Raw genomic sequence first — 25,882 nt, 5'->3', positions numbered from 1 at the left:
TGTGCTGTTGCCGATTCAGAAGTATTCTGGAAAAATCCTAACATGATCATCGTAACTGATTCGAAGGGATGGTGTAAAGCATGAGGTTTCGTAGCTTTGATTAGGTCAGCTGATGACCCGGTAAATGTGTTCATCCTTCCAATTGTATCTGTGGAGGGACGACTTTTGTTAACGTGATGGGTTTTCTCAGACCAGTGAAATTCAAGTTATGTTTAGTGTCATTGTAATATCAGGTAATATATTGCAAAGGAAAAGGCATTAAAAAGCTGATACAGATTGTCAAAATATTGTAGAAAAAAACACAAAGGAACTTAAATTCACATTTAGCTTAATCGGGTTGTGATTGTCTAAGTGTAGATTGCCTCATGCTGAAATGTTTAATGTTATGCAAATTACATGCAAGACTTTCCTGCCAAAGATCTGGTGAACCGAGGAACCTTGAGAAGAGTTGACATTAAACCATACCACATACTTTTACAGACCTCTTCAGAGTCTATCTGGCAGAATTCAGTGGTTTTAAATCTAGTGGTGGAGTTTTTATTGTGACTTGGGATAATGTAGCTCTATTTTGGGTGTTTAATGAGCAGTTCGTGGAAAATATTTAGTAACTACATATTAAAGAAAGCAATTTCCTTTTGGGGGAATTGAATCTTTGTATGACTGCTTAGTCATCTCATCTTTAAAAAAATCTGCCTTTTGGGTTTCGTGGTGGTCAGTAATGGTAATCACTCATTTGTATCGTGCTTCTTACAAAGCAGCCTCTTATCTTGCTTTATCTTCACAACCACCTTATGTACCCTCATTTTTTATTTTTTAGGCAATATGTCACATATTATTAGAGATATTTGTTTAAATGCATTTTGTTTTGGACATCAGAATAAAACAGAATTAAACCTCGTAGAGAATACAGAGGCTTTTAATAATGGGAATTGGCTAACTAGGTCATAAATATTGTGGTTTCTCTGCTAGTAAGATGTTCAAGTACGACTTAGCCTGCTAGTCCTTGGCCAGTAGAGAGCAGATCTTTCAAGAACTTTAGTAGCAGAAAAAAATTTTAAATTATGATATGATATTTATTATACTTACCTTGTATGGTATTTATATGGCAGGCCCCCAATAGGTCATGATGGGTAGGGTTAATATATCTCTAACCATTTGGCATTAAATTTTTAAAAAAATTCATTAGGCCTCCAATCAATATATAGGGTTTTATATATAGTATACATGCTTTGTTTTGATGAGGAGGTATGTAAAGAAATGGTTCAGGAGTCTGGAGGCCAGAACTTGATTTTTTTAAAAAACTTTCTGTAATGAAAATTTTAACCACGTACAGAGAGAATAGTATAATGAAATTGATGTAGCAGTTACTCAACTTTATGTGTTATCAACACATAGCCAGTCTTGTTTCATTCATACCTCCTAATTCCCTTTAGATTGTTTTGAAGCAGATGTAGACATAATAGATCATTTCATCTGCAAAATTTCTGTATGTATCACCAAAAGGTAAATCTTTTAAAATATAAAAATATAATACCTTGCCATTGCTAAAATGTAATACTTTCTTAACATCAGATATTCAGTCTATATTCACATTTCTCCATTTCTTATAAGATATTTTTTTTACTCAAATTGAGTTTTAAATAAGGTCCATCCATCATGCCTGTTATTTTTTTTAAGCCTTTTTTTTTTTTAACTATAGGTTCCTGTCCATTTTTCCCTCTTGACATTTTTTTGTTAAAGAAATAGGGTCAGGTGTTGTAGAGAATTTCCAACACTCAAGATTTTGCTGATTACCTCCTTGTGATATAATTTTAGAAAACCCAGCTTTTTTGAAGTGTAATTAATGTAAAACAAACTACATATCTCAGATGTCTAGTTTGGCAAAATTTGTCAATACCTGTGAAGCCATTAACAAAATTAAGATAACAAGCACATACATTATGTCACCTTCCAACAATTCTCAATTCTCTGACATCAACTGGGTGCCCTGCAATTGGATTCAATTCTGATGCTAACCACCCAGAGTTGGCACAGACTCCCAGGTTAAGGGCTCAGTCCCACAAGACTGCCCCACTTCAGATGCCGGCGGCAAATGGGATCCTGTCTGCATTACTCTCTGGCTGACTGCAAGTTTGAGGGTCCCATGACCTTCCCCTTACGTTTGGTATTTCCCTGGCATGACTCCCAGAACTCAAGAAGGTGCTATACTTATGGTTCAGTTTATTGTAAAGGATACAAATCAGGAACTTCAAAGGGGCTGTTACATAGGGCAAGGTCTTGTGGGAAGGGGTGGAGTGGAGCACCTCTGTCCCAGCACATCCATGGGTTCACCAGCCCGGAAGCTCTCTAGAGCTTATCGTTCTAGAATTTTTATCCAAGTTTCATTACATAGGCATGCTTAATTAAATCATGGTCGCTGGTAGTTGAACTTAGTCCCTAGTCTCTCAGATGTCAAGTGGTGGGGCTAACATTTCCAACCCTCTAATCACATGGTTGGTTCCTCTGGCAGCTGGCTCCATCCTGAAGCTGTCTAGGGGCCTACCAAGAGTTACCTCCATTAGCATTAACTCAGGTAGGGCTGAAAAGGGCTTATTATGAATAAGATATTCTACCACTAAGAAATTCCAAGGGTTTTAGGAGCTCTGTGCCAAGAGATGTATGTATATTATTTTACCATACACATCATCCCCCCAGTGTTTGCTCCTGCCTCTTTGTAATCAAACAGTGTGTTCTCTCTGTCTCTGTCTGTCTCTTTTGACCTGGCTTCTCTTACTGAGAATCATTATTTTGAGTTCCACTAGACAGATTGGATGAAATGGACAAATTACTTAAAAGACACAAGTCACCTAAGCTAATTCAAGAAGAAACAGAAAATAGAAGTAGCCCTACATCTATGAAAGAAATGGAATGTGTAAGTTTCAAACCTTCCTGCAAAGAAAATTCTACTCACATGGTTTCACTGATGAGTTCTATCAGACACTTAAGGAATAATTAACACTACTCTTTTAGAAAATAGAGGAGAAGGGAATAATCCCCATCTCCTTTTATGAATCATATTATCCTGATATCAAAACCAGAGAACGATTGCAAGAAAAGGTAAGACTTCTGTACTGAGAGCTACAACATAGCAATGAGAGAAATTAAAGAAGACCTAAGTATATGGAGAAGTATGTCATGTTTATGGATTGTACACTTCATATTATTAAGAGGTTAATTCCCCCCAGACTGATTTATAGATTCAGCACAATCCAAATCAGAGCCCCATCAGGCTTTTTCTGGGAAGAAATTTCTGGGAAAAAACTGAAATGGAAATGCAGAGAACCTAGGATACCCAAAAAATGAACAAACAAACAAACCAAAAACCCCACAAAAGCAGTAAAACAAAGTTGAATTACCCGATTTCAAGACCACTGTAAACCTCTAGCAATCAAGACAATGTAGTATTGATGGAAGGATAGACATACAGATCAATGAAACAGGATAGCCCAAAGATAGACCTACCCAAATTTAGTGTTGCATCAACAAAGGTGCCAGGGTAATTCAATGGAGAAAGGATCCTTCCCCCCCCCAACAAACAATACCGGAATAACTAGGTATTATAAGGGAAAAAAAGAACCTTGAACTTTTACTTTGCATCATACACAAAAATTAACCTGAAATGGATCTTAGACCTAAACATAAAAGCTAGAGCTTTAAAATTTCTAAAGGAAAATATTAGGTTAAAAATCTTTATGACCATGGGATGTGAAAGATTTCTTAGCGTGGTCCACCAAGGAAATAATACATTGGAACTCATCAGCTAGACACTTGTGCTCTTGGAAGGACTTCACGAAGGAAATGAAGACAGGGTGTGGACTGGGAGAAAATATTACAATCACATAAATCTGACACTGGACTTGTTTCCAGGACATAGAAATTTTACAATTGAGTCATAAGACAGACAACTCAGTTAAAAGGTAGGCAAAAGATGTCACTGCACACCTCACAGGAGAAGATGCAAGCACTCCAATAAGCCAGTAATGTGCAAACATACTCAACATCATCATTCATTAGGGAGATGCAAGTTAAAATAAGCTACCACTACACTACCTAACATGGCTAAAACTGAGAAGACTGACAACCAAAGTGTTGGCAAAGGGATATGGGGCAACTGGGATTTCATGCATTGTTGGTGGGAATGTAATATCACACATTTTGGAATATAATTCAGCTGTTTTTCATAATGTTAGATATAATTAACCATATGACCAACGATTTCCCTCCTAGATATTTACCCATGAGAAATGAAAACATGTGCTCATATAAAGACTTAAAATATTTAAGGCAGCTTTATTCATAATAGCCCCAATCTGGAAACAACCCAAATGTCTATCAACAGATGAATGGGTAAACAAATGGTGGAATATTCATACAATGCCATACTACTTGGCAATAAGAGGGAACTAAATACTTATGTGCACAGCAATATGGAGGAAGCTTGCTTATGTCAAGTGAAAGAAGCCAGACACACAAGACAACATATTGTGTGATTTTATTTATCTAAAATTCTAGAAGGAGTAGGTAATCTGAATTAACAGAAAGGAGATCAGTATTTGACTGGATCCCTAGAATATGGGGAGACTTGCAAAGGGACACCTTTTGGGGTGATAGAAATATTCTATATCTTGGGGGCACCTGGCTGGCTCAGTCAGTTAAGCGTCTGACTCCGTCTCAGGTCATGATCCCAGGATCCTGGGATGGAGCTCTTCCTGGGGCCTCCTGCTCAGCGGGGAGTCTGCTTCTCCCTCTCCGCCCCTCCTACCCACTCGTGCTCTCTCTCAAATAAATAAAATCTTAAAAAAAAAAGAAATATTCTGTATCTTGATTAGGATAGTAGTTATGTGTGAAAAACTCATCTATTGGTACACATAAATATGCATTTAACTATATATAGATTATACCTCAATCAGTTTGTTTTAAAAAGTTTTTAAAAGGGGGGTGGTGCTGCTGCCAATTTTTTTCCCACCAGTGGATGATGGAGACTCAGTTTCTGCTTTTTCCGTTTGGATATTCACTTTTGGTTCACTTGTTGAATAATCCCAGTTTCTCCATTTTTCTGCCTTTTCTGCCTTATATATTAAAGTTCCATATTTATGTGCTCTCTATTCCATTTCATTGATTAATTTGTTTATCCTGTCTTAATTATTTTAGCTTCATAATGAGCCTTGTTCTCGATATTCTCTTTCTTTGTAAATGTTTTTGCTAGTCTTGATCCTGTGTTGTTCTGTATACAGTTTATAAAGACCTAATTGTTTCTATGTTCTATGAAAAACTCTGTGGAATAGTGATGGGAGTTGGGGTTGAATTGATTTTATAGATAAATTTGGGTAGACGTTGGTTTTTTTGCAGTATTAAATCTTTCTGTTCATAACTGTGGTGTACTTTTCCATCTATTAAGGTTTTCTGTTATGTCTTTCAGTACATTTTGTAATTTTCCTACAAAGTTCTTGCACATATTTTGAAGGATTTATTTCAAGGCATTTGGTGTTTCTTATTTTATCTTAAGTGAAATCTTCCTTCTAATTATGTTTTCTCGCTGTTTATTGTTGATGTATAGAAATGTGGTTTTTAAAAATCTCAGTCATGTATCCAGGGAACATTTGCTTTTGTTTTAGAAAGAAGCTCATTAATCGATTAGCAGAATGTGTCACGTGTGCACATGCTTGTGTGTATTTTGAAAAACGGTGGTGTTGAGGGCAAGCTTTCCACAGTCAGTCCTTAAGTTATTTTTGGTCAAGTGTCCACATGTCAGGTCGGCCCTGAGTCATGGGAGGGGGCACCAGCTGGGGTCATGACGCCCCCAGCTTTAAGTGCCATCAGCCCTCCATGCAGTCACGGATGTCATTACGAGGGCTCTCTGGTCAGCCAACTGCCTCGAGTTAAGACATTTATGTGTTGTCCACGCTGGGGATAGTTTCTCATGATGCAGGCTGTCACTGCTAAAAACGTGTCACTCTTCTCTTTTAGTATCCGGAGTGTGATGCAGAAGTATCTTCAGGAGAGAAATGAAATCACCTTTGACAAGATTTTTAATCAGAAAATTGGTAAGTCCCACTTACTCATTTGGCATACTGTGAGTTCAGTGGTGGTTTCGGGTGGCATTACCGTTACGTATAAATGCAGCCCCCTAGTGCTTTATGTGCTTTATAGCTGCAGCTGGGGAAGAAGGAAGTTTTATGGAATAATAAGATACTGAACGGTTACTTACATCCCTAGTAATGTATCTTGTGAATAAGCTATTGGGAAACAGACTAGTTTGATTCGAGGTTTTAAAGCAGTTGGGGGTTGCCAAAATCAAAGGATGGATAGTTGGTAACCAGAAAGAAAAGCTCTCTGTTCGGACCCGAGTCTGAGGTCCCCAGCCTCCCTTACTGCTGTTGTACTTTCTGTGATCACAAGGAGTTGGCATGTGTCTTCAGAAACATACTGCACCCCTGTGGTTGGCCATCTCCTTCCAAAGTGTGGGGCTGGCTTGCGATATCTCATCAGTTTTCATGGGCTGATTATAGTCTTTGCATGCTGCTCATCATGGTCAGTTCCGTGTCAATCACTCGTATCCCCGTGGCTCCATTCAGTCTTACTTAGCGGGTCACCAGGACTCCCCTGTTGTGTACATAGGGGTCAAGGATCCATCTCTCTCCGTCTGGTACCCAGCTCTGGCCAGTGCTGGTCCTGGTCTCTGCAGGTGTGTTCTCTGATTACCAGCAGTTAGTGCCTGGAGAAGTGAGGACTGAGCAGGGATTGCTTGAGTGTGAGTGTGGGTCTTCAAGGCCTGCAAAACAATGGAATATTGTGTATCTCACCTGCCTTCCGCAGAGCTGGGAATTTGTTTAGAGGTGACTGCCTGCCGGGTTAGGTGAGAGTGCAATCTACCTATTTTCTTTCTCTCATGCCCCCAAATCAGTTCCTGCTGTCCAGGAATTTCTTAGACAATATTTTGTTTTCAACTAGGATAAGATTTATCATTTGGCCTGCCAGCTGTCTATATTGTTGATCTGCCCGTAGTAATGTGGTAAACAGATAATTCCAGGATTTTACATGAAAGCACCTTAGCTGAGTATAAGAGAATTGGAAGCTCTTTTCCTTCCTTTGCTCCTTACTTGCCTCCCACAATTATTCAGAGAAGGTTTGCCAAGAAACTGTGTCATAGTTTTTAAATTATTTTAATCCTAGAGGAAATTACTTTATTAAAATTTCAAGAAACTGTGGTTGTACTAAAGTTTCCTGGAACTCAGCTTCTGCACTTAGTTCTGTCTCCATGATTCATAGACACAGACTGACTGATCCCTTTGAGACTGAATATCCTTCGCCGTAATTCTGGGTGGCCTTTCTATTTACAGGTTAGGACATGCAGACTTAGGTTGGTGAGGTAACTTGTTCTGATTTGTCCTTCTTCTCTGGTCATTCTGTAAAGGCTCTTGGAAGGGAAACAGCGAATATAAAATGTACTGTAGAGAGGGTCACCCAATAAGAACAGGATAGATTTTTTTTTTTTTTTTAAAGAAAGAGTCGTGATTCTCTCTTGTGTTCAAGTAAAGTAGAAACCGATGCAGAAAGTCTTTTGGATTTTTGGTAAACTTTTTATCTAGTCTGCAAATTAGCCATCTATTAAGGCGATGCACCTTCTGTGGTAACCCCTAAGTACAGTGGTCAAAAGTTGGATGCTGGGTTCCAGACAAGCAGACGGAGTGTGGCCGGTCTGTGCTCCGAGGACAATGTGTGGAGGGCTGGTGGCCCTTAGCCTACCTAGAAGTATTTCAGCCCGGTCATCAGGATTAGGTGCGGGAACAGAGCAGTGGAAAGAGTTTGACTTTTGTCTCATGTTTTATTGCTGCTTCTCATTGTGTTCACGGCATTTGGTTAATTGTCATCTGCATAAATAAAAGCTCCCCTTTGCTTCTGCTTTTGTGCTAAAGAACAGAAAATAAAACTGTCATGATAGCAAGAGAGAAACTTCTTATCTTTGGGAGGGAAGGGGAAAAAGGAACAACTTATTTGTTAGTTGAATTTAAAAAATCGATCTGCAGCTTTATTGAGATTTGTTTTACATGGCATAAAACAGCCTCCTCTCATGAATACGGTTCAATACTTTTTTAGCGTATTCACAGGCTTGTGCAAACCCGCACCACAGCCTCATCTTAGAACGTTTTCGGCACCCCCCAAAAGAGGCTCCATACCCATTAGCACTCTCCCCCCACCCCTCGATACTGCCAGTCTAATTTCTGCCTCTGTGGATTTGCCCGTGGTGGGCACTCCTTCTAGATGGAACCGGACAATAAGTGGCCATTGCGTGGGGCTCTTCAGATCATTTTCAAGGTCATCCGTGTTGTGGCATGTGCTGAGACCTCATTCCTTTTTATGCTGGGCGGTCTTCCACTGTGTGGCTGTTCCACGGGTTGCGTATCCTTGTATCTGTCCACGGATGTCTGGGTCATTTCCACTTCTTGACTATTACATATGATGCTGCTACGGGAGGAAGGTGGTTCTTAACCTGTCATTTGAGCAGGTGGTTCCCCGTTACTAAGGCATACTGGAGGATTGTGGCAAGCCCGGGGCCCCCTGAGCTCTCATGCCGGTCTGTGAGATGCTCCAAGGATTCTTTCTCCCGTTGTGTTTTCTGATCCTCATGCCTTTCCTGTCTGCCGTCCCCCCAACACACATGCAGGCCCCCAGGCGGGTGCCTTTCCCATTGTTTTGGTCCAAACCTTGTGGGTAGCTGGCCCTGGGAGCCCTTGACCTGAGTGCCTTACTGGCACGAAGGGGGCCTTGTGCCCTAGCCCCAGCCACACAGGCTCTGCCCCGAGAGCAGCTTCATGGTGCACTGGTGGCCTATGAATTCTATCTCGATGAAACTGTTTTCAAGAATTTAAAAATTGCTTAGATGAATAAGTAATTCCTTCCTCTTCCCTTCCTTCCCCATTGTGAGCTCGGAGCCAGTCGGGGGAAGCTAAGTCTGAACTTGGAAGGTCACAGGAAAGAACAGCGACTGCCTTGGGGGCAGGTTGGGGAGAGAAGAGTACATGGTAACCTCGCCAAACACAGATCTGTAATTACGTCCGGGCATGGCTACATGTTCAGTGTCTGGCCCCACCTCCTGCTCTGCGGCCTTCTCCTCTTTGGCTGGTGTTAGGGGTGGGGGCAGAAGGAAGGTGGCCGGCTCTGTCGGTCTTCCATCTTCGCATTTTGGCAGCCCCTCACCTCCTTTGCCTTTGTCTCTCCCGTCTGTTCCATCTGCCCCTTTCCATGACTGTCTCCGTGTGTCACCGCCTTGGTTCTGTTGTTTCCCTTTCCCCCTGTATCCCCTGCCTGTCGGCTCCTTTTCTGCCTTCCGGCACCTTCCGCCCTCCCCGGTGCTGATGGCGGGCACGTGGTTTTGGGAGACTGCCTGCGAGCATGTGCTGCAGCCCATGTGCGAACAGGCTTTGTGAAATGGAAAAGGTAGAAATCTCTCATTTACTTGGCTTTTGAGGCTTTGTTGAGATGATAGCTGACTGGCTGACCTGTTGGCTCCACCCCAAACTGGTTGACATTTCGTTAGTTTGCTTATCTATAAAAGGGGGGGGTCAGAATAGTACCCTACTGTATAAGGCAGTCGTGAGAAATGTCTGTGAAACCCTTAAGACAGCGACTGGTTCTCAAAGGATGCTCCAGGAGTGAAAGCTATGAAATGAAATTGTATTTATTGTAAAAATATCGAGTCATGCCCGAGAGTAGACTAATAATCCCCCATACATATGCATCAGCCAGGTTCATTCTTTTGCAACATTCTGTTCCACTGGCCTGGTCCATCCCCTTTCTGTGTGACTGCCAAAATGTTATAAAGCAATTAGCAAGCCCTTTATAGGGTTTCAGCCCTGTATGCATCTCTAAAAACTACAGATGTTTTCTTATACAACCTTAATCTTTACCCCAACCAATGAAAACGATGATTCTTAGTTTAATATCTAATGGTGATACTTACTGTAATTCTGAGTCTGTAGTCACATTTTTTCTGATTAACTTAAAAATGTCCATTCTTGGTTGGTTTGAATCAGGATCCAAATATTGTTCTTATATTGTAGTTCGTAATAATGTCTCTTTTAAATTGGAACAGGTGTCCCCACCCTTCACCTCCCCTAATTGACTTCTTGAAGAAACTGGGTCAGTTGTATTGCAGAATATTCCACATTCTGGATTTTTCTGTTCCCTTCTTCATGAGATCATTTAAAATGCACTTCTATTTTCTGTATTTCCTGTAAACTGAAAGCTAGCTCTAACAGCTAATTAGATTGGTTCGACTTCTTTGGTAAGAGTACTTCACAGGTGGTGCTGTGTACTTCATGGCTGGAGGCACATGACACGTAGGTGTTACTCAGTAGTCCTGTCTCTAGAGTGGGTTCAGGTGTGGTCAGCTCTGCAGTTCCTCATCAAGCTGTCATCTGCCGTTGGTTTCATTTTCATTGACGCTAGCTGCCTAAATTGCTTATTTTTTTAGGGAGTTGCCAAATGGGGGTTTTCTAATAATGCCATTCCTTCCATCTTTATTACTTCTGCTCATCAACTAAGGCTTTTGGGTTGCCTTTAAATATAGCTCATGTAGGGGGAAGTCTGGGTGGCTCAGTCCGTTAAGCATCTGACTCTTGATTTTGGCTTAGGTCATGATTGCCGGGTCGTGGGATTGAGCCCCGCATGGTGCTCTGTACTCTGCATGGAGTCTGCTTGTCCCTCTCCCTCTGCTCCTCCTTCCCAAATGCGCATGTGCTTTCTCTCTCTTTTTAAAATAAAGAAAATCTTTTAAAAAATGAGTATAGTTCATGTAGGAAAGATAGGTGTGGTTGGCTGAATTTGAAGGCACCTCCTATGACTTTGGCCTCCCAGCATGACTCCCACGAGCAAACCCAGTGAAGGAGAATTTATAGAGGAAATCAAGGCCATGTTCTGGGTGTGCTTCATCTACTCACACCAGCCCTTTAAAAAGCAGAGAATGTCCTCAGGCTGGCAGCAGAAGAGGAAGTCAGAGAGACTAAAACACAGGAGCAATTAGACATGGCGTTCCCAGCTTTTGCAGGTTGAGGGGACCACGTGAGAAGATTGTGGGTGTTCTCTAGGAGCTGAGCAAGGAAACCAGGACCGCAGTCCTACAACCATAGGAACTGAATTCTGCCCACAATCTGAATGAGGTTGAAGGCAGATCCCCCCTGGGGCCTTTAGCTAAGTCCCCAGCCTGCCAACACTTGGATTTTGGCCTTGCGAGCCCCTAAGCAGGAAACCCAGTGGAGCCCACCAGGACTTCTGACCTCCAGAACTGTGAGCTCAGAAATGGATGGTGTTTTCAAGTCACTGAGTTTGTGGTGATTTGTTACACAGCAATAGAAAACTGATACAACAGGATAAATGCTTAAGTCTTTGTTTTTAATTGCCAGTTTTCAGAGTAAAAAAAGATTAAGTGACTGGCTGCTTTATTCTCCTTCTCCTCCTTATACAGAAATTGTATGTCTTAATGGACATCAGTTACGCTGATTCCTAATTTGCTGTCAGTAAAACTTCCACTTGAGGTATTAACAAGTGTTTGTTCTTGGTTTGGCTTATCCAAAGAATGGTTTTAAAGGGATACTAGTTATTGAAAGACAGTCAAATGAACTTATCAATTCTGATTAAGATTTTGTTACCATTTTCTGTCTGTAAGATATACTGAAGTAATCTCATGCAAGTGAAGTGCATGGCCTTTGATAAATTCCATCTGTCTGTCGACAATCTCCTTAGCTCCTCTGTCTGCCTATCCATTCTAATTAGAGGGCAGTGTTTCTGATTATAAGGAGACTCCAGAGTAGGCACTTAAATCATGAAGTATGCAAATGTTACCCTCATGTCCGAAGAACACCATGGCTGATATAACATTACATCACCTACTGCCACGAGAACATCTCAGTTTATAAGTGACTCCCATTCATGCGAGTGGGAAGCTGCCGTATATAGCCTGTAGTCTTGTGCGTCTAACTTCTTTCATTTAGCATCAGACTTTGGAGGTTCAACCATGTTGTGCGTACCAGTCCTTCACCCCCTTTTGAGGCTGAATTAATATTCCATCATATGGATAGATCACAAATTTTGTTTTCCGTTTGGATTATTCCCACTGTTCGTTTAAAACAATGCTGCTGTGAGTGTTCATGTGCAAGTGTGGCCATAGGCTTCTGTCTCTCTTAGGTATATAACCAGGAGTTTTGGAATTGCTGGGATATTTAGTACAGGCCTATTTAACTTCTTAAGAAATTGCTATCGTTTTCCAAAGAGGCTGTACCACTTTTCATTCTCACTGTCAATTTATGAGAGTTCCAGGCTGGCCGTCACCTCATCAACACTTGCTGTTGTCTTTCTGGTCACAGCCATTCTCACGGATCCTCTGGTTACTTCATTGTGGTCTCGATTTGTATTTCCCTAACAGTGATACCAAACATGTTTATGCTAATTAGCCTTCTTATATCTTCTTCGGTGAAATGCCTGTTTAAATCTTTTGTCCATTTTAGAAATTGTCTTTCTTGGTATTGTTTATCATAAGTATGATTTACAGATATTGTCTCCCAGTGACTGGCTTTCCCTTTTCATTTTCTTAGTGGTGACCTCTGAAGTGCTGAAGGTTTTAATTTTGATGAAACCCAATTTATACATTTTTAAAAATTGTACTTGTGTCATATCTAAGAACTTTCTGCCTAAATGAGTACCGTGAAGATTTTCTTCTTTTCTTCTAGAAGTTTTATCATTTTAGCTCTTAAACTTAGGCCTTTGGTTGATTTTTGAGTTAGTTTTTGCATATGATGTAAGGTAAGGGTTTAAATTCATCTTTTTTTTTTTTTTTTTGGATGTGGATATCCAATTGTCTGAATACATGTGTTTGAAAAAACATTTCTGGGGGTGCCAGGTGGCTCAGTTGGTTAAGCGTCTGACTCTTACTAATTTCAGCTCAGGTGATGATTGCAGGGTCATGAGATCGAGCCCTGCGTAGGGCTCCACACTGGGCGTGGAGTCTGCTTGAGATTCTCTCTCTCCCTCTGCCTACTCCCTGGCCCCTGTCCTGCTCATGTGCTCTCTCTCTCAAAAAAAAAGGAAAAAAATTTTCTTTTCTACATTGAATTGTCTTAGCACCTTTGTTGAAAATTAATTGACCATAAATTGAAGGATTTATTTCTGGACTCTCAGTTTTGTTCCATTGATTTTTGCCTTAGGCCAGTACCACACTGTCTTGATTACTATGGCTTTATGTTAAGTTTTGAAATCAGGAAATAAAAATCCACCCATTTTCGTCTTTTTTTCCTTTTCAAAATTGTTTGTGGCTATCCTGGATCCTTTGCATTTCCGTATGAATTTTAGCATCAGAATTTTTTTTTTTTTGCATCAGATTTTCAATTTCTGAAAAAAAAAAAATCCTGCTGGGATTGTGTTGTATCTACAGATCAATATGGAGAGAATTGCCACTTTAACAACATTGTCTGCTGATCCATAAAAATGAAATGTCTCCAAGTTTATTTAGGTCGTCTTTAATTTCTCTCAACACTGCTTTGTGGCTTTCAGTCTTCTATATCACATTAATTTTATTCCCAAGTATTTTAATGTTTCTGATGCTGGAATTGTTTCCTTAATTTCATTTTGGCTGTTCACCACTAGGACGTGGAAATAGAATGGGTTTTTGCATAGTGGTCTTGGATCCTGCCATCTTGCGGAAATAGTTTATTAATTCTAGGAGATGCATGTGTGCATGTGAATTCCTTAGGATTTTCCCCGAAGAGAATCTTGTCTCTGAATAAAAACAATTTTACTTCTTTCTTTCCATTCTGGTGCCTTTCCTTTTCAATTTTTACTTTTCACTTTGACTTCTTAAATATTTCTTATGTTGGTCCCAAATATATTTAGCATGATTTCTGAGAACATTTATATAGAAAGAATGCATAAATTCTATTTGGCATCTGGGGTTAAGGCATAAGAAATATATTTGATATGGGCTTTGGAAACAAAAGTGTATGTTTCATTATATAAAGAGTACATTAGAAAAGTAGAAACTACTACCTTTCAAAGATTTTTGAGCAGTTTCTATAGAAACAAATTTGGAGGCAGGTATCTCATAGGTACCTATTAAAAAAGAATCGATAATTATATAAGACCACAGAAATAGTAAACACACACATACCCAAGCAACACAAAAGAAAACATTTTAGGATTACTCTTTTGTTAATTTCAAAGAACAGAGTTGCCAATCAATTTTTTTTAATTTATAAAAGTATTGCTTGAAGTGTTCTTTGCTTCAAAATATAAAAATGGTTAAAATCTGCAAAAAAAAAAAATTGTTAACTATGCAACTCTCTCCTCAAAGGCCAGGGTTAAATTATAGCAAATTAAGCACTTTTGCATTTCGTTGTGACGAGGGGAATCTGAACCTGAGGACCAGCTTCAATCCTTGCGTTCCCTTTTTGCTCCCCACTTTGTTTGGAAGCGCAGGCCCCTGATTGACAGGGGCAGAGTCAGCCTCCGGGCCCCATGTTATCTGTACAAAACTTTCTCTGGCCGGCCTGCCACCATGGAGAAGAAAAACCTGGGGCCCCATTCAGTTCTGCATCAATTATCTTTGCTTTTGTGGAGACTTTTAGCAAGAGAAAGAGTTAAAGATCCATTTAAACTTTCAAGAAGCAGAGATAAAACACTTGACTAAGCACAGCTAATTGGATGTTCAACTGAAAAGGCCTAGGCAGCAACAGGGAACTCTGTATCAACTTGGATTTCCTAATAAAAGTGCTGCCCAGAGAGGACCGAGGACCGACCCTGGGGAAGAGGGAAAGACTGTTGTTACTTAAAAACCTACCGACAGGCAGCCTTTTCGGCTGGCTTCTCCTCCAAGCTGGCCTCCCGCAGCCAGGATCGGAGATGAGCTCCTCCTGTAGGACCCAACCCGAGCTGGGGGACACCGCCCGCCCTGCTGTGTAGCCTCTACCCTCTGAGCATACGCGACATTGGAGAGATTTGAGGCAGCTTTCAAAGAGCGTGAAGATACTTTTTATTAGGACTGGTTTTCCTTTTTAAAGCTATCATTCAAGTTTTAAGATCTGTCAGAATGATCACTTCTAAGAAAAATTCAGAACAGCTACATTTTACTGGAATGACCCAATCCTTTCATGTCTGCTAATCACTAGACGCTGGGAACGCCGAGGTAGGGCTGCTAGACCCCTGATCTGCAGGCTGGCAAGCCGTGGTCTTTTAAATGGTTGCTGTTTAATTCTCCCAGATTGTTTTGGAGTCTCCTTAGTAGGAATTCCGTTTAGTTTGAGATGGTGATGACTGCCCATGTGCAGCCATCTGCACTGAGCATTTCGTGTGCTGGGTAAAAGAACACGACCGAGTTCAAGCTCAGGACAAAAGGCACCGAGGCAAAGCCTGGATTGGGAGTTCTGTCCTTCACAACTGCCTGTCACCAGGAGAAGTTAGTGTGGAAATTAGCATGCAGATGGAGTTCCTCCTTTTTTTTTTTTTTTTAAAATAACATATCAGCTATACAGTTCCTGTTTAATATATAATGATACTAAAATCCAGAATTTGGGGGCTGTGCACAAAGATCTTTCTGTAGCAGATGTAGTTATGTGCTTTGCTAAATGAGACATTCACAGTTGAATGTGTTTTGATCCAGCGCTTTAATGGAAATATCTCTTTAAACACCGAGGCACATGGGGAAGATGAAGACCACATCAGGCCACAGAGTGCTTCCCACCCCAGCCAGCTTACTCTGCAAAAGAATGCATGGGGCTCCCACGGACCTCTGGCATGTCAGTATCCAAAGTGTCAATGAAGTGTGTTTTACTCCTTCCAGAGAGTCCCTGCGATTCCCAGAGGGGGCTCCTGGTGATGTTTCTGAGGCATGAGTGTAAATCCCAAGGTGAATGCGGGGAGGCCACTCTCTCAGCTGAGAGGGAAGCGTAGCCGATCAGATCGGCCAGCGTCTGCAGCCTACTCAACATTGTAGCTTTCTCCCTGGCAGGATCACATATTTTAGGGGGGAAATGGTGTATGCTCCAGCAATATTAGCAAATATGGGGTCTTAATCTGTATTGCTAGAGAATGCCAATCATCTAGGAAACATCACCTCTACTGGAAGAGTTGTCCGTCAGCATTTTGAACTGACAGTGAAGGGGGTGACGGCACCCTTTTAGGATTTAAAAAAAACCCCAAATGTGTTATGAAATTTCAGGGGTAGTTTACTGTCAGGACATCCCCTGCTTTTAGCTGTTTTGGAAATACTTTTTCTGAGAATTTTATATCTTATTCTTGATTTTTGTCAATTATTTCTACTTCAGGTCAAAGTCACAACCAGGAAGTGTAGAGATATGCTATGAGGTGGTTATTAGGGTTTGTTTGAAATCTTACTACTAAAAACTCGGTTACTGATGCAGTACATTTTGCCATGGGCCTCCCATTTTTGTAAGCGCCGGGGAATGCATCTGTGAACAGTTCTGAAGCCTGTGCCCTCATGGAGCTAGCATTCTACTGGGGACACAGACCGACAAATATGAACTGTCCCTCTGGTACCACAGGTCATGGAGAATCGCAGAGCCACAGAGAGGAGGGGCGTGCCGGTGGCAGTTTCAAATTCGGGTGTTGCGGGAAGGGTCAGTTCAACAAATCCCTGGGGGAGGTGAGGGCTCCGAGCCCCTGTATATTTATCTGGGGAGAGCAGGTGCGGGCTGCAGGCTCAGCAGAGACCCTCATACTGGAGCCACAATGGTGGAGGGACAGCGTGGAGGCCTGGAGGCTGCAGCCGAGGGGGTGAGTGGCAGCGCCAGGTGTGGGAGGGTGGACAGGCTTTGTAGGCTGTCATGAGGGCGTCAGCTTTGACTCGGAGTGAGCTGGGTCAGAGGAGCCTCTGAGCACGGGGCTGGCACGCTCTCACTCAGGCATTCGCAGAGCAGACGAGCTGCCATGGAAACGGGCCTGGGAGGCAAGGGTGGAAGCAGGACGGGATTCTGGCTTTTGGACGAGTTGGGTAGGTGGAGGTGGCGGGAGAGAAGTCACTGAGTTACAGCCTTGAAGATGGGATTTGTAACGCAGCCTGCTGTGGCGCAAAAGCGGGTGGGAGGGACGGGCTGGCGGGGGACACAGTGTCCTCGGGTTCAGGAAGGGCCGGAAGGTGAAGGAAGGGCTCAGACAGGAGGCTGAGGTCAGAGGGCAATGGGTCTGTTCCTGCACCTTGGAATCAGGGAACTTGATCTTCACTGGGCCACCTGCTGGGGCCTGCAGTCCCGCGTCCTCTGCGTTCTTCCTCATGCTGTCAGGTCACCCGGTAAGCTCAGAGCTTTGTCCCAGCTCTGATCACTTTTTGCTTGCTGAGGAGCAGAGTGCATTCTACAGGTTTGGCTTAGCAGGGAAAGAAATCCCAGCCAAGGTGGGGCAGGCTGACTTGTGCTGGTCTCTCAAAGAGACTGTAACAGTGGAATACAAAGACTCCAGGGCCACTTTTTAAAGAAGCCTTTTTTTTTTTTTTTTTTTAAAGACAGGGGCGCAGAAGGAGAGTGAGAGAGAGAATCTTAAGCAGGCTCCAAGCTCAGCGCAGAGCCTGACTCAGGGCTCGATCTCACGACCCTGACATCATGACCTGAGCAGAAACCAAGAGTCGGACACTTAACCCACTCAGGTGTCCCAAGAAGCAAACCTTCTTACCTTGTAAAATGCACTTATTCTCCACGGAATTTTTTTTTTTAATTGAAATTTTCATTGCTTGGAGTGTGGATGAAAGAATAACTTAAAAAAAAATGTTGGCCTTCAGAGTTTGCTCTCAGGAATCCATTTGCTTGCCATATCATTTGTGACTATTTAAGACGATTGGAATTAGTTTTGTTTTGCGGCTCCTATGCTCACGCCAGCAAGTGTGTTCAGAATTGATAGTGGAAAAGAACTTGAAACAGAATAGCTTTACTGGGAACATTGATCGATCTGGGCCCCCCTCTTTTTCCCCATTTTTTCTTCTCATTTATGATTTTCAGAATATACCTGATTTCCTCATGAGATACCACGTAGATAAGAATCCTGTTGTTACTGATTTTTTTCTTTATTTACTGCTAACCATGCTGTAGGCTTGTGTTCTTTTTAAAAAAAAAATTATACAAGTATATGCATACAATACAACGCATCCTTTTTAAGGATCGAGTTTCACTTTTTTTTTTAAGATTTTATTTATTTGACAGAGAGAGACACAGCGAGAGAGGGAACACAAGCAGGGGGAGTGGGAGAGAGAGAAGCAGGCTTCCCGTGGAGCAGGGAGCCCGATGTGGGGCTCGATCCCAGGACCCTGAGATCATGACCTGAGCCGAAGGCAGACGCTGAACGACTGAGCCACCCAGGCACCCCTAGAGATTGACTTTTGACAAAAGTGTACACCCATGTAACTACTACCCCAGTCCATGGGTATAGACCCATTCCATCACTTTAAATAGTGCCTTCTTGTTCCATTGTATTCAGCTCCCCCCAACCCCAGGCAACCACTGATCCGCTCTTAATTACAATGGATTACGTTTGCCTTTTCTAGAAGTACATTTAAACAGACTCCAAACACAGGCACTCTCTGGTGTCTGGTTTATTGGCCCCAGCAGTGTCCTTCCTTGAGAGCCATCCATATGGTGACTTGTCCAGGACTTGGGTTTCTTTTATTGTTGAATAGTATTACATCCTGTGGACTTCACACAACTCAGTGTTCGTGGACATCGGGGTTTCCAATTTGGGGCAATTATGAATTAAGCTGCTGTGGACATTTTTACCCATTTTGTCCTTGTTGTGAACGCATCTTGCTGAACAGGTGCTGTCCTCCCTCTTTGGTAAGTGGCTGGAGAGGAATTGCTGGACCCCCTGTGGAGAGATACATGCATATTACAATTGTTAATGTCATTTAATGAATATTACCTCTTTATCTTTATGAAATGTCCTTCTTCATCCTGTTGATAGATTGTTCTAATGTCTGCATTCCCTGGTATTGATATAACCTTTTGGTATTCGTGTTTGCATGGTCTATCTGGTCTTTACTCTCTGCCTTTTAATTATTTAATTTATATTATATATATATATATTATTTAAATATTAAATATTTGTCTAAATATTTACATTTACAGGAAAATAATTACCAGTATGGTTGGATTTAAGTCTCACATCTTCCTCTTTGTTCTTCTGTTGCTTTTTTCTTCTTTTGGCTTGAGTATATTCTAGTATGTTACGTTTCCACTCCTGGCTTATTAGCTATACTTCTGTTTAATTTTCACGTTTTTGGTGTTTTCAGGCACCTTGGATTCCCTGGACTCCTGGTGCCTTCGCCTCGGCAAGGCCATCCTGGTCTTGGGTCCCACTCCCAACATCACGTTTCAGAAGGTACCCCTCCAGGCCAAGAGCTGGCCCGTCCCGGGGCCCTCCTGTTAATCTCCCTTCTCCTCCAGACCACAGCCCCTTTTATGTCTGAACACAGTGGCTTCTTACATTTTGTCCCGTTTTCTGTTACTGTCTTATGCCCTGCAGTGTAATTTTATTTCCAGAATAAAATATTTGGCTCTAGGTGGGAAAATGGGCTAACTCTATGAACCTGGGCCAACCTGTAACACCCTAGGTGTGTAATACCATTGTTGTAATTCCGCAGAGTGACACGAAGGTGGTAATCAGTCTCCAGCCGACCCAGAGCAGCAGAGACAAATGGGAGAAGTAGGAGCTCTGGGCAGGGCTGTATCAGTACTGTTGGGGGGCGGGGGGAAGGGGGTGGAACGAGGACAGCCGTTAGCAAGCCCTTAGGTGCTCAGTGCTCTACGTGTAGATCTCAGTCTTCAGAATAACGTCCTGGGGAGGTTGTCGAGAGCCTCGTCGGATAGACGAGAAGATAACTCAGCAGTGCAGTGACTCACCAGGCGTCTCACAGACCAGCCGGGCTGGGCTTGAATGGACCCCACAGAGTTGGCGTCGGCCCCCTCTGGAGCTCAAACCCTCCGTCACTGTGCTGTGCTGACGGCTCTACTCGAGAGGTTTTTCCCGATGACAGAGGGGGCATGGCCCACGAGGCAGCAGGAGAATTCAGGTGAATCAGTGCTCAAGCTTCCATGCACGAAGTGCTTGGTTTCTCCCCGAAGTGGCTCTTCGTTGGCCAGGATGAGGCGGTGGGATTCACTTCCCACGTGAACAGGTCCATGAACACCCTCGCCGTCTCCATCACACACACCTTCTCCCTTTCTGTTGATGGTAACAACCCCGCGGGTGTCCTCCAGCCCTGCAGGGTGCCCACCTAGGTCGCCTGTGTGGCACCTCTCCTTCCCCGTCTCCACTGCCACCACCTGCGTGGGTAGTGAGGATCATACCCTGACCCGCAGTTTTCAAGACTGGCTCTCCTCTTTTCACGTCCCTTCCCCTTTCTCACTATTGGGAGGTATTCTGGAGACACCTTTCATTGGGTCCCGTCCGCGTTCTGCGCCCGCGCTCAGCCCCCACGATGGATGGGGTTGTGCTCGCTGCTGTCATTCACATCGGCACCACTGGCCCCAGCCTTTTCCCTTCCTCTTGTTCCCGCAGTGCCACCTTCAGTGACCAGCGTTACGCGCTGTCCCCTTACACCTCCCTTTGCGTTCTGTCCCCCTCTGTGGAACGCCTTCGTCTGGTCTGTGCTGTTCTCACAGGTCCACCCACGGGAGGATTGGCTCACACCCCCCGATTTCTGACAATAAACAGTCCATTTTCTGACATTCTGGCTGCACCGCCTGTGTGTGGCATGCGTGTGGTGCTTACTGTGGAAAATGTAGTAATACTGGGTTCCTCTTTCGCGCTGGTTCCCTAACGAGTTTAAATTCCTTGAGATCAAAGACAGTCTCCGATACACTGTTCCTTCTTTGCAACTCTCAGGCACCTAGTTCGGTCATTTACATAGCCGAGGAACCAACTTTCTGCTTGGGTGGCTTTCTGCTTTAGCGCAAAATCCTCTCAACTGCCATTGCTATAGAACTCTAACCTGTGGTGCTCTGGGGTAAAGAGTATATTTGTATGTTATGTGGTTACTTCTCGGTGCGGTGACAGTACCCCGGGGGGAAGTACTGGCCCACCGATCATCCGCCCAGTGGCCCCTCTGTCCCCTGCACCGCGGCCCCGGGGGGCACGTGCACTGTAGGGCCAGGTGTTGGCATGGGCCCCTTGGAAGGGGAGCGCTCGGTCGGGCAGCTGTTGTGAGCGGACGGGTCACGGACCAGCAGTCGTGGAACTCTCCCTCCGCCCCACTCCCTGCGCAGACAGCGGGAAGAACATTCATCGATGAAGCCAGCACTGCTTCCCACGAGACGGCCCCGCTTCCGGGAGATGGGCTAAGGCCCTGCATGTGACCGCCTTTCAAAGACTGAACTTCGTCTGTAACTGTATGAAGCACCTATGTCATTTAATTTGACAAACTACTATACTGAGCTGGCTAGAAGTTAAGATGGACTGGGACAAAGTAATCAGAGATACCATCTCCTTGCTCTACTAAGTACTCATTTCACGTTCACTAAATTGCATATTAAGTGTGAAAAGCAGCTCCAACCACCAGTTGCTTGAGGTTCTACCCCAGCAGGCGGCAGGCCTTCTTGCCCTAGTGGGTCCGTGGTAGCCTGACCACCCGGCGGTCCGCTGTCATGCATCTGTTCTTTTGAGCCTTGAAGACTTTTGCTAACATCTTCGCGTTCTTATACAGATATTCAGGAGTGGAGGTAGGCGGGCACTATTGGTACATAGGGGTCCCCACCGAGTACCTTTTTTAGGTCGGCTTAGGGACTGGGATGAGAATGCTAAGGGCCATCTGGGCCAGTGTGGTGGCAGGTGAGTGTCATACCACAGAGGGCCATGGGAATGGGGAGGGGTAAGAGTTTGCTTTGCCCAGCACCTGCCGTGTTGAGGAGAAAGAGGCTCAAAAATCCTCAGACCTGGCTTTGAGAGCCGAGTTTTAATTTTTTGTAGAACAATTGCCTACTTATATAAAAAAGTATTCCCCAGCAGGCTTTTGGGCATCTCGAAGCTTTCCGCAAACACCAAGTATTGTGCAAGTGATAAATACCTGGTTCCGGTATTCTTTTCGGCGGGCCCTGGGCCTGCTGACTGAAGTCCACCTCTCCTGCACACCTAAGCCTCCATGGTGCAATCCAGCATCCCTTCCACCAGGTTCCCGAAGGAACTTGTTCTGCCCAGATCTGAAGTCTCATTCTTTCCTTATGGTGGCCGAAATTCCAGCCTCTGAGCACTTGTGCCTGCTTTCCCCGCCTCCATCTGGCCTGTTGATCTCTCCTCTCCACGCCCGCTTGTTCTTCACTTCTTCCTGAAACCATGTGTGACTGTACCACAAACCATACCCACCTTCCCCTTAGTCAGTTTATGAGATGTTTATGGAGCCGATAAGTCATAGCCATTGTGCTGGGGATTAGAGAGACAAATCCACCAGAGGAGGCCGTTGCCCTCGTGGGGCCCTCGGGTGGGTAGACAACTGCTATTTATGGACACAGGAAGAGGTGCAGCCCCTCTGTCCCAAAGGCCAGAATCCCAGGTAACCGGGAAGTGCTAGAGGTATTTCCTTCAACTCCAGGAATGTGACGACGAACCAGAAATGGGCACGGAGATCGCCCAGATGGGGCCAGGGACCTGAGAGGTGGAGAGCCAGAAGGATTCCTCGGATAGTGGCCGTGGGCTTGCAAACCCCGATTCAGAAAGGTCCTACACACCCTGAGCAAAAGACCTGTAACCCAGGGTGAAAATGGGCAAAGGTTGTGGGAAGACAGGACGTTGCCACTTAACCATACAGAAAGACTTTCAGCTCTATTAAAAAGTAAGAGAAATGCAGATGAAGGTTACTCGGAAATGTTATTCTTTTATCTTTCAAATTGGCACAAGAGCCAGCAGTTTAGTGACTTGGGTTTGGTGTGGCTTGGGGGTGTCAGGGCAGGCGCTGTGACCCACTGCTGGTGGGAGGACAGGCAGGTGCCGCTCCCAGGGGGCCCATTTTGGCCAGGTCTGTGAAACTAACAGAACGTCAGTGAAGCCCTTTGGCTCAGAAGTTTCCGTGCTGAGGAATGTATCCTACAAATGTGCTTGAATACACGTGAAATGGCAAAGCGATGTATGGAGACGGTTACTTAGTGCAGCAGTTTTGTAAGAGTGAAGTATTTGCAACAACCCAAATTTTATCATTAGGGAACAAGTTATACAAACTGTGGCATTCTGTAGGTTGGAGTACTGTACAGCCACAAGGAGGGACCCAGGGGGCTCTTCAAGACTAGGAAAGCAAGATCTCCAAGGTGTCATGTTCTGGAAAAAAGACTGATGCAGGCGGTGTGCAGAGTGTGGTGGAAAATAAGAGTCATTTTTGTACCTGCCTTTATGTTGTACTAGAAGATAACAAGTGCCTATAACAGACTGAAAATGTCGGGGGCTCTGCACACGGAAGGAAGTTTTTTTCTCATCTGGTAATAAACGCAGAGCAGGTGTTTGAGGTTAGCGGGAGGCTTCCTTCCATGTGCTAAGTTGATCCTGTGGTGTGGCATTGGTGTCCCTCAGGACTTGTGGTCTTCTGTGCCGAGCTGGGGGAAAGAGGGTTAAGAAGTCACATTGGTTTTTTAACCTTCTAGAAGAGATACAAGGGCACCAATAGCAGTGGCTAGCTTTGGGGGGAGATGGTGATGGCGCACCACTGGGAAGATGGGACACAGGATGGGAAGGAAACTTTTCACTTCATGCCTTTCAATCCATTTTTCAAACTTTGAGCTGTCTTATCCATTTACAAAATAAAAATGGATAGTTGCAGTGTAGTGGGATCATACGGACCCAGGAACGTGGGAGCAGAGAAGAGGGACGGCTCCACCTAGCCTGGGGTGGGCACCGGGAAAAGAAGAGTTGGGGAGCGAGCGCATCTGAAGGTGTGTGGAGGCTCCAGGGCTTCCCTTGCTCTGGCTGGGCAGGTGGGGTGTGCGTGGGCTCTGGCCGGGCCAGTGGGCGGGCAGCAGGTTCTGTGCAGCTCCCATGACAAGTTCAAGAGCAGGGGAGCTGTGTGATCAGATGGAGGGCAGCAGCAGCAGGAGGGATTGGGAAGGGGCCTGGAGGCCTGGCAGGGTGGCGGGGAGCCGGGCGAGCTTGTGGGGAGGTGTCTAAAGGTGGGGATGCCTCTCTCCCCTGCAGAGCCGACTGGGCATCAGCTAATGGAGCACAGTAAGCCTGTTTGTCCATACCTCCAGTGCGATCATAATCGCTTTGAGAAGCCCTTCGGTTCACTCTACAGCATCATGCCAGAAATACTCAGTGGCTGGTGCTCCTTTGTTTTGAGTGAATGTCTGTGTTTCTATATGCTAGAAAAGTGCTCAGATCCTCCATGCATAGCCTCAGGAGTGATCACAAGGTAGACACCCATGTATCGATTGGTTGACTTTGTTGTTTTTTTTTTAAAGATTTTATTTATTTATTTGAGAGAGAAAATGAGACAGAGAGAGCATGAGAGGGAGGAGGGTCAGAGGGAGAAGCAGACTCCCTGCTGAGCAGGGAGCCCGATGCGGGACTCGATCCCGGGCCTCCAGGATCATGACCTGAGCCAAAGGCAGTCGCCCAACCAACTGAGCCATCCAGGCGCCAACGATTGGTTGACTCTTACTCTGTTTCTTCCTTGTTAAAATAATGGTTAGACTCAACATGGACGCCCGCCCCCGCCCCCGCACACCCGTTCTGTTCTGGCCATGCCCCAGTTTTCCTAATGCCAGTTTTAACCAGTGCTCCTGCAGAAGTCTTTGGGAACTATATCTCAGGTAGCTTACTAAAATAGTATTTCTATTTCACTTTAGATTATTTTGAATCTCACTTTGTTAGTTTGTTTACTTTGAGGTGTGCACAGAACTGTGACAAGTGAAAAAATCAACCACAGTCTGGAAGGAGTATGAGGGTGGTGACCTTTCTTTCTTTTCTATCATTTTTTTTCTTTAAATTTTTTATTGTTATGTTAATCACCATACATTACATCATTAGTTTTTGATGTAATGTTCCGTGATTCATTGTTTGTGCATAACACCCTGTGCTCCATGCAGAACGTGCCCTCTTTAATACCCATCACCAGGCTAACCCATCCCCCACCCCCCTCCCCTCTAGAACCCTCAGTTTGTTTTTCACAGTCCATCGTCTCTCATGGTTCGTCTCCCCCTCCGACTTACTCCCCTTCATTCTTCCCCTCCTGCTATCTTCTTCTTCTTCTTCTTTTTTTCTTAACATATATTGCATTATTTGTTTCAGAGGTACAGATCTGTGATTCAACAGTATTGCACAATTCACAGTGCTCACCATAGCACATACCCTCCGCAGTGTCTGTCACACAGCCACCCCACCCCTCCCACCCCCCACCACTCCAGCAACCCTCAGTTTGTTTCCTGAGATTAAGAATTCCTCATATCAGTGAGGTCATATGATACATGTCTTTCTCTATCATTTTATAATAAAAATGGTTTTAAAAGGCTGAAAGCAAGCCAGCTATTAGAAGACTCTGGATAGAGTTTTCTTGCCACTATATTTTGACATTTTCCTCTCTATCCTAACTTCCTTTATTTCCTTTTGAGTTGAGAGCCAATTGCTTGGAACATTCCAGGAATTTTTCTCTGGCCACATTCATTTGTGCTTTTGTCTGCTGGATTCTTGATATTCAGGGCTCCAAATCGCTCCATTATCTAAATAAATGAGCCCATTAATTAATCTACGGGTATTTTATTGGACAGGTATGTCTTGAATTTAGATTGGGGGTGGGATAGATAACTTGGATTTTAGAAGTCCTAACTATTGGCAGTATTCCTAAATTACATTTCATTTATAATTTTCTCCTGCAAACTTTTAA

The 25,882-nt window shown here is 43.9% G+C and overlaps 1 protein-coding gene across 3 annotated transcripts in view; it reads left to right on the top strand.

The window, feature by feature from the left end:
• Positions 1-25,882, top strand: part of GRK3 (G protein-coupled receptor kinase 3) — a 127,288-nt gene that overhangs the window by 18,030 nt on the left and 83,376 nt on the right. For all 3 annotated transcript variants that reach the window (XR_003612517.2, XM_028124674.2, XM_088019752.1), the window contains exon 2: positions 6,007-6,083. Coding sequence is in view for 2 of the 3 variants with exons in the window: in XM_028124674.2 (XP_027980475.2) it covers positions 6,007-6,083 (77 nt within the window). In the remaining variant the exon portion in view is untranslated. The remainder of the gene's footprint in view (positions 1-6,006; positions 6,084-25,882) is intronic.

The sequence above is a fragment of the Eumetopias jubatus genome, unplaced genomic scaffold (genome assembly GCF_037043125.1).
Source record: "Eumetopias jubatus isolate StellerSeaLion01/CBP00866 unplaced genomic scaffold, mEumJub1_p1.0 scaffold_16, whole genome shotgun sequence".
Classification (NCBI taxonomy): domain Eukaryota; kingdom Metazoa; phylum Chordata; class Mammalia; order Carnivora; family Otariidae; genus Eumetopias; species Eumetopias jubatus.
This window is presented reverse-complemented; position numbering and strand designations above follow the sequence as displayed.